At 37.6% G+C, this 21,533-nt stretch overlaps 1 protein-coding gene across 12 annotated transcripts in view; it reads left to right on the top strand.

Annotated features, from left to right (window-relative positions):
- Window positions 1-21,533, top strand: part of TCF4 (transcription factor 4) — a 352,696-nt gene that overhangs the window by 105,963 nt on the left and 225,200 nt on the right. For all 12 annotated transcript variants that reach the window (XM_036874762.1, XM_036874761.1, XM_036874759.1 and 9 more), the window contains 2 exons: window positions 13,161-13,222; window positions 16,101-16,197. In XM_036874762.1, the coding sequence (XP_036730657.1) occupies window positions 13,161-13,222; window positions 16,101-16,197 (159 nt within the window). Of the gene's footprint in view, window positions 1-13,160; window positions 13,223-16,100; window positions 16,198-21,533 lie in introns of those variants that run through there.

The following is a 21,533-nucleotide window of genomic DNA, read 5'->3' as shown; positions in this document are numbered from 1 at the left end:
GAGAGTCCCCGCACGGCACCTTGAATTAAAGAGGGAAAAATAGCTGAGGGGTTGGGTGGACCTTTTAAAGGTAAATTACAATACATTTGATACAATAAAGAGAAAGTCGTTTTGTCCTGTTTTGCGTTGGCTGTACACCTCTTTGATTTCATTCTGTACTTTGGAGGCTTGCAGTAGTTCTTCTCTCTGGCTTTCTGATGTGTAACTGCAGATTTAGCGGTTTCCTTTGTGTACCACTTGCCTCCCAGAATTTGGCCCAGCAATTCGAACGATTTATCGAGGACAGATCAGCTGAAATGTGGCTCAACTTTAGTAAAGCAGAAGGAATGACATAAGGTTAGGTGACTGATGTGCGAGTTTTTGAATTTGATTTGGTTTTACATGGAAAGGTTGAAGCAATGATCCATGTATTCTAATAAAAATCATCAGTACAAATCAAATAAAATCTGGCTTAGTGGCTATTTTCCCACTGCGTCGCTCATGGCTAGCCTGCGCTGTTACAGACCACATTTGGCAGGCACGGTTTTGTCTCGCACGGAAATCTTAAAGTAACACTGCAATCTTCGAGATGTTAAGAAGGCATCTTTTCTAATCAAACTTTCTGCTAATCTCATCAGATAAATCATTATTCTCTACTGACAGCTCTGGCTTCCCCTGGACCCCTTCCCTGCTTCTTGTTTTCGCTTAAGATGCCTGGTTATTGTCATTCTTCAGGTCTTTGCTTCTATCTCCTTTCAAACTAATGACATTTCTTCCATTCCTGAGGAAGAGTTACAGCTTTTTACCATTCCTCTTAGTGAATTTGTAAGACCAGTACTCCATTGGTTATCAGATAGGCAAAAGGCCGGCTGCATCCAAGTTGAGACACACTAAAAGAAAAAAAAAAAAAAACACAAAACCACTCTTCCCATTGAATTTGATGTGATTAAGCTTAAGAAAATACCAGTTGTTGCTTCCTAATGCATTTCAATTTTACCCCGAAAAGCTGGACTAGGAAATTAATGCAGATGTATTTTGACTCCTTCAGTTATGAGAGTGTTTTAAAGCCCTTGAAAGTGAAAGTAAGGAGGAGCAGCCTGGTTTGGGGAAAGCTATGGTCATTTTTGTCATTATAAACCTGGCCTGCCATCACAGCTCGGGGCCTTTCGCAAACCAATGCCAAAAGTTGTGTCTTGCTGGTGAAATGATGTCCTGTGGGTTACAGGGCAGCTCAGAGGGGAGATGGGCCATTTTGTTGTCATTGCTGACATAACTTAAAAAATGTATGCTGCTGGATACAAAAACTCAATCATTACAATACTATTTAACTTTCCTATGTTAGCAAGTGTTTTAATGAACTTTAGCAAGTTTTGGGTTACCTGTTAAAATTAAAGAGGTAATACTAATAGCATGAAAGGATAAAAATAAGTCTTATGGGGAATGGCCTCTTTTATCCAGGATAACTGCCTATTTCCTTTGATTTTTGTTTTCATCTTTTGAAAAATGGTGTTAGTCTGCTCAGACTTAAGTAGGCAACTTCTTTTGATCCCAACTTCATACTTTCAGTGATTCCAGATAAATCATTTTAAGTGAGGTGAATATAAAAGCCATTTTGGAAAACAGAAAGCATAATACCGAAGTGTGGTTACATTATTGTGAGAGAAAATTTAAAACCCTTAAGTCACTGGACTCAAGTCTGATCAAAAGCAAGTCACTGATCAAAACCAAGAGGATGTCAGTGGAACAAGTTGCAACATCTGGGAACCGTTTTAAACACTGTCATTAATATCAAGAAACTATTAGTCAATTCGAGTGTGTGTATTGTATTTGTGTGTGTATTGTGATTTTATACACACACACACACACACACATATTTGTAAGCCCAACTGAGAAAGACCTCTGCCAATGTCTGCCAGGCATTTGGCTGAAATGGGATTGTGAGGAAAATTTTCTAAGCATTTATAAGTCAAGAGTCGAAATCCACCAGCACTGTTCAGTTTATAACATGACATGGGCTGCATCCCAGGGTTTAAAGGGACCATTTCCACCTTATATTGATGAGAATCATTTAACTCACTCAATATTGTCTAATGTGCTTATTATGTTCCATCAGACGGCAAGTTCCTTTCGCAGTCTTTGCTGTGTTTAAGCTTTACTCCTCACTTTGTGACTGTGCCTAGTTCATTTGTGCATATAGTCTCGAAATGTGGGAATATATTCTTTGTGTCAGTTTCCTTCCCACTTTTAAAAAATTTTAGATGTTTCCCACTTTTTTTGTTTGGCTGGCCTAGGAAAACGTCAGTAGATTTTTTTTTTTCTCTGTCATAAGTACTTGTCTGTCCATTTGATTTTAATTGGGAAGTGCTGCCGCCGTGGCGGGTCTCCCTTTTACATAGTGGTTTGTAGAACGTGGTGGAAAGAGGCAAGGAACAGCATGGACTCCGGGATGGATTATTTACGTGGGCTTCTGCACTGCACTGATTCGCAAGTGAGTTGCCCAATCTTGTCTTCATCTTGGCTGAATTCCTTCAAAGTTAATAGTATAATATGTCTTCATTTATCCTAGTTCCTGCCTGCCCTATCCCCACCTAGGTCACAAGCCTACGGCGACTAACTGTGTCCCATAAAATGTCACTAGTGTATACGTAAACAATTGAGGGCTATTTCTTAGCCATTCGAATAGCAAAGAAATTTCCGTCAAGTTTTACATTTATTTCCCTACCTTTCTGTGGTTTTAAAAACCAGCTGGTCACAGACCAGAGGATCTGTAAGGCTGCCTAGGAAACTCCTGATATCAGGGTGGAGGGAGTACGTGTTGAGGGGATTTTCCCTTTTTTACTTTATACACTTTTGTATTTTAATTTTTTTCAATAAGCACTTGATTAAAAATTAGTTTTAATGCTCTTAAAGAATCTCCCCATAGATGACTGATTAGTTGCACAGGGAAAAGTTGTAATTATACAGTGGAGAATTCCCACAATACCTTGAGCAGGTGATTGAAATACCATAACAAATGAGGGCCAGACCACCAGGCTGTCATGAGGCTCTGTATGTGAAATCCTGGGAAAGACACAAGGCCACTTTGGTAGTATTATAGCCACCTGCATATACTCATGAGGAAGCATCAGATAAACCCCAGTTGAGAAGCATTCTATAAAATAACTCGTTTGTACTCTTCAAAAACACTAATATCACAAAAAGAAAGGACTGAGGAACTGTTTCCAATTAAAATAGATGAAAGAGACCTATTAAATGTGTGGCGTGATCCTAGACTGAGTCCTCTACAAAAGGGGGAAAAAGTGCCAAATTGGAATATGGACTATGGACTAGATGAAAGTATTATATCAATGGTAAATTTCCTCATTTTGATAACTATACTATTTTTGTTCTTAGGAAATGCACCCAGAAGTACTAAGGGATAAAAGGATGTGATTGATGCAGCCTAGTTGCAGATGGTTCAGAAACAACAAATTACATAGTTTTAACTGCATTGTAATTAAAAACTTTTTAAAATAAAAAAGTAGAAAAGCAGGGAAATTTGAAAATATGTATTTTCTTCGATTTCATCCCTTGATCTTTTCTTGATTAGTTTCCCGTGGTGCCAGGGTATCTGTGGGGTTTTTTTTATTTTAAGGTTCCTGGGGGATTTTAATGGTCAGCCACATTTGGGAATCACAACCTTAGACTGTATGTTATCCTTTCAGAAAGAGTTGCTAGAATCATTTTGAGATTGATCAGGCACCAAGGGATAAGTAACATTAACTCCCTCAAAATCGGAGTGAAAGGGTGAAAATTGATTTTGTTTAGTTTGGGGAGTTGAACGTGGTGTGATATTGTTGCATTCTTTCTGGGTTTTAGCCCATTTGGAGAAGCCTCTGGTTGACCAGATGACTTACTGTTCTTTATATACCACAAAAATTAAATGCTGTTCTTCAGATGCCATTCTCTGACAATTCCGCTTCCCAAAGTTGTACTGTAGGGTTGAGTATCAGACTGTACATTTAGGCAAAATGTATCCTGTTGAGCCCATTAAGTAAAATAAAAAAGATTCTCCCCTGATCCAAGCTATTACAACTTCACATTTGTGAAGTATTTCAAATTCATTTTTAACGGACTGCTTCCCTTCAAATACACGTGGAGATAGATTTATAAAACTGTAAGCAGTTTATGCATTTTTGCAGTTTTCCATTGTATGTGTTTGATACTGATTTACCTCTTTTTAATTGCAACAGAGATAAAGAATTAGTAGTTTAAAACAGTAGAAACTACATGTTCTGCTGTGATCAAGGAATTAGATAATCTGGCTTGTTTGTTTAAGGGGTCTGTATCTTGAGACTTTTATAGGGCAGTATTAAAGCTCTGAGCCTTCTTATTATGCCAATACCCAGAAGATTGCTTTAATGAGAAGTAAAGGGCCTTTTTCCAATTACAAGGGAATAACTGTATTAAGTTCCTGTGTTATGTCAACCTGCTTTGATTTGATTACTGCGAAAGAAATGGATTTATCTGTCAGTGTTACTTAATTAAGCCTTCTCATTGATGTTTTGCAGAGTAATATAGTGTGGTTTGCACATTTGAGCCTAAATACAAAGAAAATTGGCCTAAAACTGAGACTTGACCCCGAAGATAACATGTAAGATTGATTGCTTGTCATTGCCAGGTCAGAGGCTGCCGTGTTAAACACAGGTGGAAGATTGGGATGTTGAAAAGATAAACTGAGAGTCAGTTTATGGGAGTGATTATTGTAAGCAAAAGGGACTGGGCTACAAAACTGGATTTTAGGGAAGATTTTTGAATATTTAAAGCTGTTTGGCTTCCCCAGTATTAGTCATGCGTTCAGAATAAAGGGCAAGATGAGATAAGGCTAGAAGAAACAGGAGGGGCAGATTTTGTTAAAGTATAAAAGGAAACAGAAGAAAAAATGAAGAGGAACAAATGCCATTTGGGAGAAGTGGACCATTGTGGTTTTGCAGAGCAATTACAGCCTACAGATATTTCAATTAAGCCAGCAGCCCTTTCTCAGAGCCTCACAAATGGCACCCCAGGGAGAAAAGAGGTAGAGGGGGAAAAAGAAGAAGAGAAAACTGTTACATGTTTCATCTTGGCTCTTTTTTCCCCCTCTGTTGGAATAAATTTAATAAATTATTGATCAAATAGGCATTTTAAATTATCAATTTGTATGTCTTAAGTCATTACAGTATTATGGATATTGCAACATAAATATTACATGCCTGATTTGGAAAACTCCTGTATAATTACATGTACTTGTTTTCAGAGTTATATATTCTATTTTATTTAAAAATGAAGCATATTTCAAAATTTATTTCTTTGTTGTTTAATGTTTATTTCCTAAAGCATTTACCTTTTATTTCTCACACTTTGTGACGTTTATTTGTAAATACATCTTTAAAAGGTACTAAGCACCTAGAAAAAAACCTCCCTAAGTTATATTCACTTTTAGCTTAGGTACTTTGAAGCTTATCTATTTAATATTGGAGTTCAATGGTATGCTGGTTTTATTTTCCAAAGTCTTCAGATATGGCATCTTACTTCCAATTGTATTCTTACCTAATCTGAAATATGTCTAGCCTTCAAGAACATTATTTTAGTAAGACTGATTTTTATTAAGTGCTTTTAGACCGGTTACATTTCAAAAAAGTCAAAGGAGGCATATATAATTCACATTATTATACTCTTGCCTCAGTTGTTTGTGGCTCCTTTTCTTTTTGGACTCTTACTTGGAGAGGTGAGCTCTTGAAAGGATGAAATTCTCTTTAAGAGGAAGACCCTGACTGGTTAGTTTCAAACATTCGAAATGGAGGTTTGCTAAATAACACCCATTTCTCTGTATTTCGTGTTAGGTTATTCAAGTCACAATATTATTCAACTTAGATTATCGTGATACTTCCAAATTATATGGATTGATGTAAAGAGTTCAAGTTTACTTTTGTCTCAGTTTCATAATATAACTGTCTACTCACCTTGAGTTTTCAAGAAGATTTCTGTGTTTCAGAATATGAAACACCACTGGCATATTTATAACATAATTGTTATTTGTTTTATTTTGTTACTTCTGTATTATCTGAATATCATGTTATATGAAAGTGCTTTTCCTGTTTTATAGCACTGTAAAGTGCAGTTAACTCCACATTTTAGATATGAGATTATTTAGTGTTCATTTTTGAAAAACAGTTTACTTTGAACTTAAGGAAAATAATATTGTTTCAGTGTTTTAAAAGACGTATTTATAGAAGTTTAAGTTGGAGGTTAATGAAAGCTAAAATTAGCAGTAATTCCCTTCTGAACAAATTTTCCTACTGTACTTTTCCCCCAGCGTATCCACATTTTACCTTTCCTTATACAGTTGACATATTTATATGTATGAGCTGTAAGATCATCTTATACTTGACCTTTGAGTTTTCAGATTTATTTGATAAGAACATCCTTGCATCCTGAGAAAGCCAGCGTGGATGGCAGTGCTCTGAAAATGGGATGCCCAGGTCCCTGTTCTTTATATTTAAGGTATCTTAGAATTTGTGTGGAATGCATTGCCACAGACATCATCTTTTGTTTAGTCAGATTTGGGAAGTGCTGGAAGTTCCTCACCCCTGCCCAGATCACTCCTTTTGAAGCCTGTGTTGTTTCTTACAGAAGCCAAAAGAAGTGGTCATGGTTGTGTGGCCCTTGTCAATATCCGAAGCTCCTCAACTCTTCCTACCTCTGTCCTAGGACTCCAATTTGACTTCAAATCACTCTGCTTAGGAGTTCTTATTATACTGGGTGCTAATGAAAATGTGTACATCCTTCACATGCTCTTTGCTGATGAAATATTTTGAACTCTAAATTCATCTGGCACTGACGGAGAGCATATGCCATCTCAGTTTGTGTGAAGGGCTCAGCCAAGGGTTCTTCCTGGACTAGGAAATTAGTAGGCGCCACAGATGTACGCAGTCTGAGTCTCCATGATGGTGTGGAGGAGATTGAATAGTATCTGTTATTGCAGAGAGAAGGGTTTGAGACCGTGTAGACTTCCACATGCCTCAGAATAATTATCTTTCCAGGGAGAACTCAATCTCAGTCTCCCAATGCATTCTGAGTGTGTAGAAGCTTTCTTCAGGAAATCAATATATTTCCATAAGGGTAGGAATTTGTAGACCCTTAGAGCAATGCCGAATACCACTTTGGTTGTTCTGACTTCATGAAATTCTAGAGCCCTGGTTGTTTGGCAGGATCTGGGCTCTAAGGAAGGAAAGGCTGGATACACAGTGCTACCCCAAATCAACAGGGTTAGGTAACTCTCACACTTGTTCATTTCAAATCAAGGTTAAACTTACATAATATTTAGTCTGTGTTCTTAGCTTGGGCCTTTGGTCAGCACACATAATTTTGGCAGCATATCGTTCATACAGTATACAAAAATATGTTGAAATGAGATGCCAAGAGGGTATTCGAAAGGTAAATTAAGTCACTCAACAAATCTAACGCTCACTGAATTCTCATGGTGATTGTGCTGCAGGGGGTTCATGGAGAATGTGGGACTTGATTAAACATATTGGCAGTTTCTAAAAACCAGGAGAGTATTTGAGTCTCTGACCAGCCACTTATCAGAACAAAGAGTCATAAAAATGTGAGACTCAGATTTCCTTGAATAAATCACAAGTTTATTTATTTATGCAGTTTGATTACCTTAGATTTTGGAAGGTATTGGTAAATTTGGCACTTGTGGTAGGTATTGGTTACTGGTAGTCTGCTAAGGGTTTAACAATTATCAGTTAACTCATTTAACAAAACTCCTTGAGGTTGGAAACCTTATTATCCCTTTTATCTCCTGTTAGATACCTGCTTTGGGTGGATCCTGAGTTTTCACCTCTGTTCTCCTTGACCCAAGAGGCCATTACATTTTCTAGGTTGGCAGATGTCCTCAGGGCAAAACAATGTCTTTTCTTCCTCCGTGGGTTCCAGCTTTCACTTTGATTTTGGCTGGATATTTTCTTACTATCTTGTCAGCTCATTAGGATTTAGAAGAAGATTAAAATTTCTATCTATGATGTTTAGTGTTTTTTTAAAGCCGTGAATATTTATTTATTTATTTATATAATTTGTATTGAAATATAGTTAATTTACAATGTTGTGTTAGCTTTAAGGTACAGCAAAGTGATTCAGTTATGTATATGTGTGTGTATGTGTGTGTGTGTGTGTGTGTGTATATCTATATATACATATATATATCTGTATATATACTTTTTAGGTTCTTTTCCATTATAGGTTATTACAAGATATTGAGTATAGTTCTCTGTGCTATATAGTAGGTCCTTGTTGCTTATCTATTTATATATAGTAGTGTGTATATTTTAATCCCAAATGCCTAATTTATTCCTTCCCCCTTTCCCCTTTGGTAACCATAAGTTTGTTTTCTGTGTCTGTGAGTCTTATTTCTGTGTTGTAAGTAAGTTCATGTGTATCAACTTTTTAGATTCCACGTATAAGGTGACATCATATGACATTTGTCTGACTTACTTCACTTAGTGTTTTGTGGCGGAGTTGTCCCAATATACTAGCCTGCCCTGTTAAGAACGGAAATCAAACCCACTTATTTTACAGCTGACAAAAATGAGTTCAGAGAGTCCAGGGAGAGGCTCAGACCATAGAGCTGGTTAATGCAGAGTTACGGCTGAAATCTAGGTCTTTATCCCAACTCTTCGTGCTGTGCTTTCTGACATTTGTCCAGTCTGTCTGATAGCTTTGATCTCGCTGTTCACATAAACAAAGTGGAGACTTGAGTAATCATAAGTTTAATGAGTGTGGATGGGAAATTGGAGAAATTAAAATTCATCTCTGTGTATCTTTTCTCTAAATGGAGTGTTTGGTCCTAGTTCTGCCCAGACTTCACTTTCGTGTTTTGGTGCAGAGATGTCAGACGTTTTAGACGGGGCTTATGCAGAACTACTCAAATAAAATGAAAATTCGTGGATGGTCAGGTTGCCTCCTAAAGCAGCTGTCAAACCCGTGGAAGTTACTCAGTCTGTCCTTGTCTAGGGTAAAATAAATTAGAAAATTTTGAACAGTGGAGCCCACTTCAGTCTTTTGGAAGAATAAGTCTCTATCATTCACTTGCTTTTTGTCTTTTTCTGTATGTGTTCCCATCTTGGATAGAGGGTGACAACCGAACAAGGGAGACACAAGAACTCAATATTCAGACAGCTTCTATTGGGCAGTTTTTCATTTGTAACTTTGTTGCCTTAATGACTTTCCTGAATAATTTGGGTACTTTTATCCAGTGCTCATTGTGAATCTTGTTTCACTCTTTGCCCACTCAGGAGCTTCTAGAATTTTGACCCCTGTCTCACAAATATCCCGTCCATCACAGTGTACATTCTTGATAAGCTCATCATACCTTTGGCTTGATTGTTCTCCTGCTTTTATTTTCCAGTCTCTTGATTTCTTCACATATCTAGTTTTATATATTTGTGTTGTGTAAATTCTGTAATCTTATGTGGACACAAGAGTGGGCACAAACTCCAAAATAAATACATCCACTCTGCTTGGGGAGAAGTGACTGGTGGGTAACATTTGAGCTGGTCATGGAGAGATCTGAGCTTCTTACCAGGAAGGCATTTACTGTGCTGGAGAAGAACAGTCCCTGGCTGTCACATGGACAGCACCTGTGTCTGCCAGCTCAGCCATTTACTGTCACCTTGGGAGGGTTTTCTGTCCCATCTAAGCCTCGGTTTCCTCATATATCAAATGGTGATACTGTTAGTCTACTGAAGTGCTTGGCACAGCGTCTGACATATTTAAGCTCATGAAATGTTAGCTGCTATTATTTTTTGAGACGTAAGGAACAGTTCGGCAGAGGGAACAGCAGGTACCAAGATGTGGAGGTAGAAAGTGTGTGTAGTGTCCAGGTACACCAGCTGGGAGTAGGGAATGGCCAAGTGTAGGCCACGTGCAGGGTCTACATAAAAAGTGAGTCTGGGCAGGAGCTACTGGGACGTAGATGAGATGAGAATGTGGACCGAATGCTGCTGAAACCAGCCACCTGGGCAGAGATTTTAAGACAGGCAGTGAGTTAGGCAGTGGGTACAGGGTGGGACATGCATCTGTCTTGTGTTCCCATCGGAGGGGACTGGTGGTCCTCAGACTCCTGTGTACATGAATATTACCTGAGGACCTCGTTAAAAAAGCAGTTTTCTTGGCCCTACTTTTAGAGATCCAGGAGCAGTAGGTCTGCAATGGACCCTAAGATGCTGACTTTGAAATGAGCATACTAGGTGCCTAAGTTGTAGATGGTCCTCAGATGCACTTTGAGATGCACTGGGATCGTTGTCGAAGAAATGCTTGCTAACTAACTGGCAGGTCTGATGAAGCTCAGTGGGAGGGAAGATGGAAACAAAGGTCTTAAAAACAAGTTTATATTCGTTACATGCTATAGCTTTGTGTCTTCTTGCAATGGACACATGAGCACCAGTTGTACAGATATTCTCTCAAAGGTAAAATATCATCAGAAGTCATACGATTGTTCTATTAGGGTTGGGAGGGCTAGAGAGGTGTCTTATCTTCTCCATCTAGCAGGAGGCCAAGGGAAGGAGAAACCTGTTAAAAGGAGAGCAATAAAAGGAAGGGAGCAGAAAGGAGGTGCAGCAGCGTGAGGTCAGGAAGTGAGAACGATGGAATGGGAAAGAATGGGAAAAGAGCAGTCAGATTTGATTGGTTGGGAATCTATTTGTGAAGGAACCCAGCCAGTATTTAACCTGTTTTGAAAAAGCTAGACTTCCAGCACTTTTAATTAGTGGATTGCTCGCTTTTGAAATTGCTCAGTTGGGAATACTCAAGTTTTGATGTGTTTTATTTGCCTACTAATTAGCAGGCTGCTTGGTTGACCATCATTTTTCTTTTATTCTGTGGATGGACGATGTATAGGAAGGTCTCTTGAAACACTCCAGCTTCAAATGCATAAGTCACTATGTATTTAGTAAGTGGTCATATTCATTATAAATCAAATGGTAGTACATCTTTTGCTCTAACTCGATTCTTCCTTTTTGCTCTTTAATAGAATTTGTCCTGTAGCACAGGGCTTCTCAATCCTGGCACAGTTGACGTTTAGGACCAGAGAATTTTTTGTTGTAGGGGTGTTCTGACATTTGTAGGATGTTCAGCAGCATCTCTGGCCTCTGTCCACTAGATGCCACTAGCTCTACCCCACCTCCACGCCCTGCCAAGTTGTGCCAACCAAAAATATCTGCAGACATTGCCACATGTCCTTTGGGGACCAAAATCATCCCCAGTGCAAAACTACTGACCTAGAATTACTATGGTCCCCTTTCCTCCTTGTCTCTGCCTTCTTTTCATGTTTAAAATCCTCTTTGAAAATTGAAAAGATAAAATGGATCCAAACAATACGAAGTCTTATGGTGGATACAGGGATTCAACTTTATTCCTTCATTACTTTTTGGGCCAAATTTAAGAGGAGAAATCTCTCAAATTAATCCAAGCTGGCTGTTTCAGGCGAAAAGCAAGTCAAGATGTGCAGACTTCTGGTTGAGAGATTTTGTCATTTATACTTCTTTTTTTGTTGTTGCAAATATTTGACTTGGAGTTAAGGATGAAGAGAACTATGCAGGCTACAAAACTTATTTGTGTGATAATCCCAAGGGTTCTAAGTCACTTCTTCGTGTACTCCCCCCAATTCAGCCTACATGAGATAGGCCAGGAGGTTGGGTTGTTAAACAGCAGATTTGGGAAAGTATTGCACCTTTTCTCCAGACTTCCTCCTCCGAGCTTCCATGACATCTCTTAAAGCTCGCAGTCACTGATTTTAGCTGTCCACAGGGGATAACTGTTTGCATTTGCATTATCTTCCGAAGTACTAACGAAAGGAACTGAAATATTTGTTTAAAAAAAGAGAGAAAGATTTCAGGTTTAGTGGTAATAGTTGTTGGTTGTTGTTTCTATTCCATCTCTTACTATGTTCTAAAATGCCATGTACTCCACTGTACCCCCAAATAAATCAATTAAGTATACTGTGATCACTTCTGCTGATAATCAAATAGGAGTAATAAAAGGAAGGACAGTAGTGTGTTAAGAGAAGAAACAGTATCACTGAAATGTTAGAAAACACAGTAAATGGGAGTATGTCTCCTGAACCGAAGTTTCACACCTCCTCCTCCAGTTCTGTCAGAGGAAGCTTGTGATCGCCGTCTGTTACCCACCATGATAAAGATAATACAACAGTGAAACTTTTCATACTCATAAAGAGCCTTTCATCAAAAATCTCAAAGCCATTTTTAAATATAGAGTGACTGATCTTTCCAACACTTTTATGTTTTGAGCAATGAATATGGTAACTTAGCTGTTAGACTCTCCGTCCTTCAAGTATTTGCCACTTGAAGCACTGATGAAGCATCTAGTAATTGGTCAGCATTAGAACTTCGCTGGTACAGGGTTTAGAGAATTCCAGCCTTCTGGGAGTTCATATAGTTCTCTTTGCCGTCATTTATCAAAAGAAAACATTGCCTTAACAACTTTCATATCCACATCTCAGTGCACAGATTAAGGATTGTAGCCAAACGGTGTGCCCATTAAAAAAAAAAATTAAAAGACTGAGACGATGTTGTCTTAACTTAAAAAACTTTAAAAAAATCTCCAATATCCTTGTAATGTCCTGATGGAAATAGACTACTGAATCCTTTTTCGTCTTGCATATTTTGTTCATGTCTGTTGTTTGGTGGGATAAGCCTTGGTAAGAGGACAGAAAGTATCTAGGAGCATTATGGCATGGATGCAGCTAATATTAGTATGGATGTGTACCTGATTTAACTTTGTGTGTGTGTGTATTAAGATTGTGTTAGTGTATTTTTAACTTATCTTGTCCAAAAGATTTTAATAAGACTTTAAGTGCAGTTTCAGGTCTATAAAAGTTGAGGCTATGAAACATTGTGAAGGATGGAAGTAATTTTTATGTTCATACCTCTGGTTCCTGAGGGTCCAGTTCATTTCTGCTGTGAATTTAAATGACTTAATTTAAGTAGATGGGTCAGAAGCCACTGTCATCGTGGTAGCCTCGTGCCTGATTCTTAATTAAAGGCAACAGGAGATTAATTTGAAACATTAATTTAAAAGTGCATATGCAAAAAGAAAGACTTATCGCGAGAAAGCCTAAAGAGTTTTTCTCTTGTCCCTAGATGTAGAAGACAGAAGTAGCTCAGGGTCCTGGGGGAGTGGAGGACATCCAAGCCCGTCCAGGGTAAGTATATCTAATCTTTTTCCCACAACCAGACATCCACATATGTAAATTGACAAACTGTAGGTGAGTTTCTCTCTCTCCCACACACATCTGCCCAGATATATATGCGTACTGAGTTTAATGAGGATCAGCTTCTTTTTGGCACTTTTTTTTCATTCTCCTATTGGGTGTTATTATTGATTTTGACACCTCTTCCACTTTGGCTAACCAGAAGAAAAATCCTTCATTAAATATTTGGCCTTACTTTGCCAGTTATTGATCCAGTGTTACAGAAAGTTATTCGTTGTAGATGGTGCAACTTTGAGAAAAATCCTAGTATCCCTGGAATGTGTTGGTGTAAATAAACCACTGAATAATTCTGAAGACATAGTATTAAGTTCTAGCCTCCCAGTATGATCTGCATAATAAATCTGAGTTGATTTCACTTTGTAAACATACGATTATCCCACCAGTAGTGCCTTTGGTCACCAGTGGGTTCATTCATTTATTTGGTCTCAAATTTTTGCCATTCCTTTCCATGGTTTTTGGTTGTTAGTTTGAGTGTCATGGGAAGACCGTGGCATGGCGTGCGAGTGGGTTGGTTAGGCCATACGTGTTTTTGTATATATATGACCTTGGGGGTGTCATTTCACTTCCTTGGGCCTCATTTTCCTACTTTGTAAAATGAAGAAGTAGAACCAGAGGATCTTTCATGTTCCTTCCGACTTAAATGTGTATGATTTTATAAATAGTCTGTCTTTAATGGAGTCATTTCTAGGCCCTCTAAAATCCATATCAGTTTTTATAATATACATATAATACCCCAAATTAAAAATAGACTTAGAGCACGTAGGAAAACACCTGCCCCTCCCCCAGCCAGCTGTATAACTAGATGAAGCATTCTGCAGGAGGTGAGGGGGTAACGTTTTGCTTTAAGCATTCACATAAATTTGAGGTGGAGGGAGGTCTCTATTTTGGCATAAGAGGTAAGGAGGGTAATCAAGCTGTCAAAAGGAGGCCATCTCAGCAAGTCGTAGTTCGCCATTTCCACCTGTTCTTTGGCCTTGGGGTTCAACGCTCTAGTCTTCAGGGTACAGCAGGAGCTGTAAGCTTACCGGTTACTTTGTTGAGCGCTTGCACCAGCTGTCGAGTCTGACATTCTCGTGCATTATATGGATGGGTTGAGGAAATCTTTCCTCCTCCTCACATTACAGTCCGCACTTGCAGAAATAAATCCATTCCCCCTGACAGCAAGCGTAGGAGATGACAGAATGTCCCTCTATTGTTTAGTTCATTCAAATGTACTTAATTTCTTCTGCTTTCTCAGTTTAATACACGTAGTACTTTTAATTGTTCTCCTGAGAACAAGGTCCATTTAGGATAGCCCTGACTTTTATTTGGCTTTCATGAACTGTCTGGCTACTTTTTTTTTTTTCCGGGAAATACGTTAGTGAATAATTTTGAATCAATATTTTGTAATTTATATTTTCTAAATTCAGGGGGTCGGCACGAGACAGGTTATTGTGGCTGACTTGTATCGGACAAACAAGCCACGTCTCTCTTTTTTCATCTTCAAGTGGTGATGTTTTTAGTCACCTTGAAACATTGTGCTGAGGTTTAAATTAGATAATGTATATTAAGCGTTTAGTAACTCTGGAGGGTGAGGACACTTAATAAATAATAATTAGTATTATGCAACGCCTGGCATAGAACCAGTGAGTGTAAGACCCATGCTAGGGATTAAAAAACGTGACATCTTTTTATACATTGACATAGTGGCAGCATCACATGACAGTATCATTCAAGTTAATTTTTATAAATGAGGAAAGGCGATTGACAACGGGGTAGTTTGGAACCTTAAGGTTTCCATCGATTCTCTAGTGAGGTGATGCACATTTTCATTTTTCCTACAGCATCCGTCCCTTTTGTGTGGGCAGATTCTGCCCTTTGGCTAACATGCCAACTGATACCTCTGAGTAAATTTGACTTAGTCTTTATGGGCAGGGCAACCAGCTGAGCAGCATGACTTTTTTTCCTTTCTGGTCATTTGATGTATCTTAGTAGACTGAAATTTGAACCATATAAGATAGATGATTTTAACTCTTTCCTGTATGTTATCCAATTCCTCCATTAAAAGCAAGTGGCTGGGCAGTTTAAAAACATTATTTTAATTTAGAATTCCCCTTAGAACCATGAGATGATCATAATAATGACAAATTTCCAAAGATTAGTGTCTGCTTTAAAACTATTTTTTTTCTGGCATACTTTGTCCAAATTCAGAATTTATGCTTAAGTTTCTGATGTTCATTTATGGTCCTGTTGTAATAATTTTAACATTCTTATGTGTTAATTACTCATGGAATGATCCAATTCTCTTACAACCACAATAACAACTCTAAGAAAACATTGAAATTTCAATATCATAAAACCCAATGCTGCTGTTTAAAAGGTTCTACCTTCGCCTTCCAAAGGCAATTCATTACAGGTTATGGGTAACTTTCCCATAGCACATTTTTCTTTCCTTGTTTTTTTTTTTTTTTTTTGGAAATAATGTGGGCTTTTCAAAATAATAATGTAATATTTACAATATAGTTTATATGTATCAGGTGTTTTACATGCATTATTTCATTTGATCATGTCAATAACTTCATGCAGTTGGTTCCATTATTATTATTCCCCCAATTTCACGGCTGTTATGAGGAAGATGTGGGCTCTGCAGACTCTAGAGCCCTCTATTTCCCACTGTACCTGTGAAGATGCAGCTTCCTTATAATGAGGTGCCAGGGTGGGAATGGTGGACTCCAATTTCTTTGGGTCAGAGAGGTGTCAATAGTCGGGCATACTTATGTGCTGATTTATTCATGGAGAATTTAAACTTATGCTGTTATTTTATTTGCAGAACTATGGAGATGGGACTCCCTATGACCACATGACCAGCAGGGACCTTGGGTCACATGACAATCTCTCTCCACCTTTTGTCAATTCCAGAATACAAAGTAAGACTAATTTTGAATTAACATGCATTTTTTGAATGCTTATGTTTTACCTTGGAAGGGAGAATACAAGCCCAGACAGAGATTCTGTTTTTTAGGAACTTGGATTTTCAGCCAGTTCGCTACAGTAATTTTAAATTGCAGAAAAATATTGACAGTCTATGCTTGGTAATAGCATATACAGGAATAAGTTTTACAACCGTGTGGAATTACCTAATTTCAGTGATACTGAATCCATGTGGAAATTTTGTGTTTCTTAGACGTAAAGCACTTCTCCCAATTTCAATGTTGCAACAGTTGTTTTCTAAGTTTAAGGTTGATGAACTGAAAGCAGTGAATATTTAAAATAATATCATTGGGACTATCCATTGGCAATGAGATAAAGTCAGTGTTAGCTTGAATTTTTATTAAAGGGGTCATGGAAATCCCTTTAATAATAGGTTTAGTGTGCTTAAATCAAAGTAGCATGTTCAAGTTGAATTGTAAAGTCTGGTTATGTATTTATCAAGGCGTGAACTTTAGTGCTAATGGTCTAGGAGATCCCCATCCTACTTCATGAAGTGAGCTACATGTAGTTTGAGACAGTCTTCGAGTTTCTAGCATGCCTTTCCTACTGGCATCTTTAGCGTATTTTTCTGCTTTGACTACCCTGTAGGGATTTTTTTTTTTTTTTTTTTCACAGCAGTAACCTGAGCAATGGAAAGATAATTTATAATGGCTTAAAAGGTCCCAATAGCTGTTACTTTAGTTTTGATTGGAAAAAAAAAGATCTTTGTTCTAATAAATGTGAGTTTTAACAATATTAGTAAATCTCTCAATGTGGCCAAATCCTGTTGCGAATCCATCAATAAATGAGGTTAAATTTCATGTCCCAGGCTGTTGGACTATATACTCCAAGGAAAACACACAGCTGTACATATATCATTCTGAAACCATAATTGCAGATGCTTCTGAGAAATGTCCCAATTTTTAAGCCTTGGACGCTATACTTGTTATATAAGGTGTATATTGTTCTTGAATCTCAGTCATTTTTTCAAAAGTCACCATCAAATCCATCTAAAGGGACTTCAGGAATTTAACACACTATAGTCAAAGCAGAGAAATACTAGGAATTTATTTTTAATGGGCAATAAAGTGTCATCCCAACTTTGAGGACCACGTTCTCAAAGTTGTGTTTGACCGTAGGTTGTTCTTACGTTTGTTCTCTTTTTTTTACTTTAACTTTCGTATTTATGTTTTAACTTTGTAGCTAAAGTAAGAATCCCAGTTTTTTTAATCAATTGTTGATAAGAGATGCAGTGTTTCCTGTTTCCAATACAGACAGATGCAGGTGACTAGATACATTTGTCAACTTAGATTTTAAAGAAAAACTTTAGATTTTTTTCGATGACAGTAGTAATAATTCTAGAATCTCATATCATCCCATCTCTATTTCTCCTCATCCAGCTTCATAAAATAAAAGATTAAGTTGAAAATAATCATCTTGAGAAGTAGCACGTAAAGAGTATATTAAAGAATTTCCTTGGCAGATTCTAAACCTATCCTCCAATGAGCTAAAGTAAAATAGGATAAATTACTACTCATATTGAGAAGTTTATGCTATGTCCATGAAAAACAGTTTTCCTAAAGAACAACATGATAAATTAGTATTACAGAAGACACCAAACAATACAGAGATATCAAATAATTGTTCTTGTTCGTCTATCCTCCTGGGTAACTGTTTTACAAACCCAATTTGTTTTTCAATCCAAATAGTATTAAAATATAAGTGGGCTGAGAGTCTAGAGCTGGAATGGAGAGAGCTGACTCTTTTCACTTAGTTGTTGTTTAAGCTGAAAGTCCATGTCAGCTGTGTTCTTTTATCCCGTCTGCCCTCCTTCCCATTAAACCCTTAAATATGGAGGCCAAGACAGTCTCCTGCATTGTGGTAGGAAATGCTACTATGTCCGGGAGGCTCCCACCCACTGTTCCCAATGAAAGGACTTCTCTGTTAGATAAGCTGTCTGGTCTGAAACATGGCTCTTTATTGTTTACAAACTGCTACATTTTCCACCTCAAGCAGATTTTTGCACAGAAAAGAATTGTGCTTGGGCTAAATGGTTTATCTGACATTAACGGTGCAGTGTCAGACTGGGGTCAGGGAAGTCACCCTCAGAGCCAGAGGGCATGGCGCAGTGTGCAAAAAAAAAAAGGGAGGAAAAGACATTTAAACCACTATGAAATACCTTGCATCTTTACTTTGGAAAAGGATTTAAAAAAAATATTTTTAGAGAATTAACTAGGATGCTGCATTACAAATCCACTGCCCCCCCGTTCCCCCCCCCCCCTTTATAATTTCTCACATCCCAAATGCCTTCTTGATTGGCTTGAGTATCTCAGGACTAGATTCAGGGAACAAAGATGCTCATTGATTTTGCCCAAGCTGCTGTTGATTTAAAATGAAACCACTTTTGAAATGAACCATGCTTGGTGCTATGCTGTACCTTTACAAAGAGAAGAGAGATCGTTTTCAAGACATTAAAGACAACCAATTGACAAATGAAGACAAAGATAAAATAAGACCTATTAGTATAGCCAATAATTTGAACTCACCGAATCTATGGTATATCCTAAACTCCCCTATGTGTCTGAATCCATATTCTGTGTTGTAGTCTTTGTGGAAGTTTTCGTTCTACCAATAGAAGATATTAGTCTTTACTGTAAGTTTTTGACAACAACATCTACTTTCAGAATCCTTAGTTTTCATGAAAAGTGCATAGGATTTCTTTACATGTCAAAGATTTCATTCTGCTGTGATGTCACATTAGGGTAAAAGCTATAGCATCAGAAATAAATCAGCCACTTTATTAGACCAGATTCTCTATTGTCAAATCAATCAAGTCTGTGACTGAATTAGGCGTCTGCTACAGAAATAAGTGACACTAATTTTACGGGAAAGAGTTATTAACTGCAGATGACCTATTTTTTTGGTAAACTGTTCACTTAGGTTTTATTTTATTGCAAGGAAAGAAAGAAGTAATGAACCACTCTCTTCTTTCAGGATTGAATTATTATTATATATTTTGTTCTTTATGGCAGTACACTATTTTGGAGAAATGATGCAGGCATTGCTAACATTTGCTTATAATTTCTTTTATAGTAACAAAACCCTTTATTACAATTCTGAACTCTGACTTCACATGAATGGTTTTGCATAAATGTTACAGTTTTTGTAATCTAATACTTACCTCTGGCACCAAAATACAAAAACTTAATTTATTTGTGTATCTCAAACTTATGCAAAATGGTATATAATTTATGAGTAATAGGTTGTCTCTATTAATTTATTCCTTTAGAAATAAGCTTGCATACCTGAATATAATACCTTATTTGGTATTAGTTTGAATCCCTAAACTAAAAATAAACACGTGAACACAAGTGCACTTGCATGCATGCAGACATACGTGTGCACGCACACACACGCATGCGCACCTATTGTGCTAGAAGAATTAATGACACTTGGTTTATAAGGGTGCACTGCTCCTTCCATTGCTGTCTGTAGTTACAGTTGCCATACAGAGTTTTGGAACTTGATACTGTGTAAATCCTTTAAAGAAAAACATAACTAAAGTAAACAAAAAAGGCAAGCCCTGAAATTTGTTGTTTTAAAGAATAAGTGTGCGTGGCTTTTTGTTTTTCTTTTAGTGTGGGGAAGTCTGGAGGAGTTGAGATTTCAGCACTGAGTCATCTAGCTGACTGCCTGCCTTGACCAATTCATATAGTTCCCTTTTTAAATTAAAAACATTTTTATTGAGGCATAATTGACATATCACATGATATTAGTTTTAGGTGTACAGCATCATGATTCAATATTTGTATAGCAGACTCTTTTATTTGACACTTCCTGAGTCCTCACTCATTGTTTTCCTTGGGTAGAGACAAGCAAGCCAGTTTGCATTTTTACTTGTTTGAAATTCCCTGCCCTGTTTTGTATCTGGAGAGAACTAATCACTTCTTCCTTGTGTCTCCGTATGATTATTAATGATAATAATGTACACTTGATCTGTTGGAAACTTGTTCACTGCAGTTATTAAACAGTTTGATTAAACCTTTACAGGTGGTCAGTGGGTAGCTTTCAGAATATGCTAATAGGACGGAGGGGCCATGGGTCCGAGCCTTGTGCTTTTAAGAGGATTATATGCTATGAAATAGTTGAAAATCCTGGCAAGAACTATATGCAAAGAGTACGGATTTTTTTAAAAAAAACATTCCTGCTTGTTTGTTTTGTTTGCCAGGCATGAAGCTTTTGCAGGTAATTGTCCAAATATTTTTTTACAATGGGAGACAGTATATTTTCTAGCTACAACTTTTTGATCCAAGGAAGGATCTAAGATGCATATTGCTTCTATTGTTCCAGAGCCTTAATTGAAAACCAGATTGTTTGAGTGAGCAAGATGCCAGTAAGATTATAGACATGCATTGGTAACCGAAGGATGTGAAAAGTGATACTTTGGTACGGTTGGGTGCAGCTTAGTTCAACATGAGCGGCTGTGTTTTTACATGTCCCCTTGTGAATGGTTCGGTTTCCTTATTGTGGTATTTGGTTCCTGTCCCACTCGTGGTACTCCAACAGTGCACTAAATAATTTCCTACCATAGACTAACTGATTTCTAAACTAGCTCAGTGGAACATTTTACTGCAGGATTAGATCGTGGTTCAGGCAGAACTGCAGAAAGCTGCTGGCTTATAGGATGACCTTTGAATCTCATCTGGGTTAGCGGTTGATATTTTGATTTGGTTACTGTGGTCATATTGTGACAGCTGCTAGCTCATTATAATTCGCTTCCACCGCTCCGTTTGCCGAGCAGGAATATTTAGGTTTGTATTACTTCAAAGTGTTTATGGCTACCCTGAGTTTAGCCCAGCATAAAGGTGAAGTGTTGTGAGCGCTTTCAAATCCCAGTGGCAGAGGCCAGTGGCACAGTCTTGTAAAACGGCGAATGTGAGTAGATGTTAATACAGGGAGTTTTTCTTTTCACTGTTAAAACTGGAAATACCCAATGAAGAGGCTCTTACTCGGAAAACGGTTTTGAAAACCTTAACACACAAAGGAAAAGAATGACCACAAAGAAACATAGTTTTTTCAAAGCATGGGTAAGATTTAACTTGACCTCTTGGTTCGGTATCTTATTTTTTTCCATGCTGGAATGTAAATATTTGAAAATAACAAAACCTGGACAAAAAAGGCTATTATTTGACTTTGAAGTGCCAGAGGTCAAATAGTATTTTAGTAATTTCATGAAAATGGAAATGTGAATGTGGATGTCAGCTCTAGAAATTTTAGTTCACTTTTTAATTGT

This window comes from Balaenoptera musculus, chromosome 14 (assembly GCF_009873245.2).
Source record: "Balaenoptera musculus isolate JJ_BM4_2016_0621 chromosome 14, mBalMus1.pri.v3, whole genome shotgun sequence".
Taxonomy (NCBI): Eukaryota; Metazoa; Chordata; class Mammalia; order Artiodactyla; family Balaenopteridae; genus Balaenoptera; species Balaenoptera musculus.
Note: the sequence above shows the minus strand (reverse complement) of the source record. Positions and strands in the feature narration are given on the sequence as shown.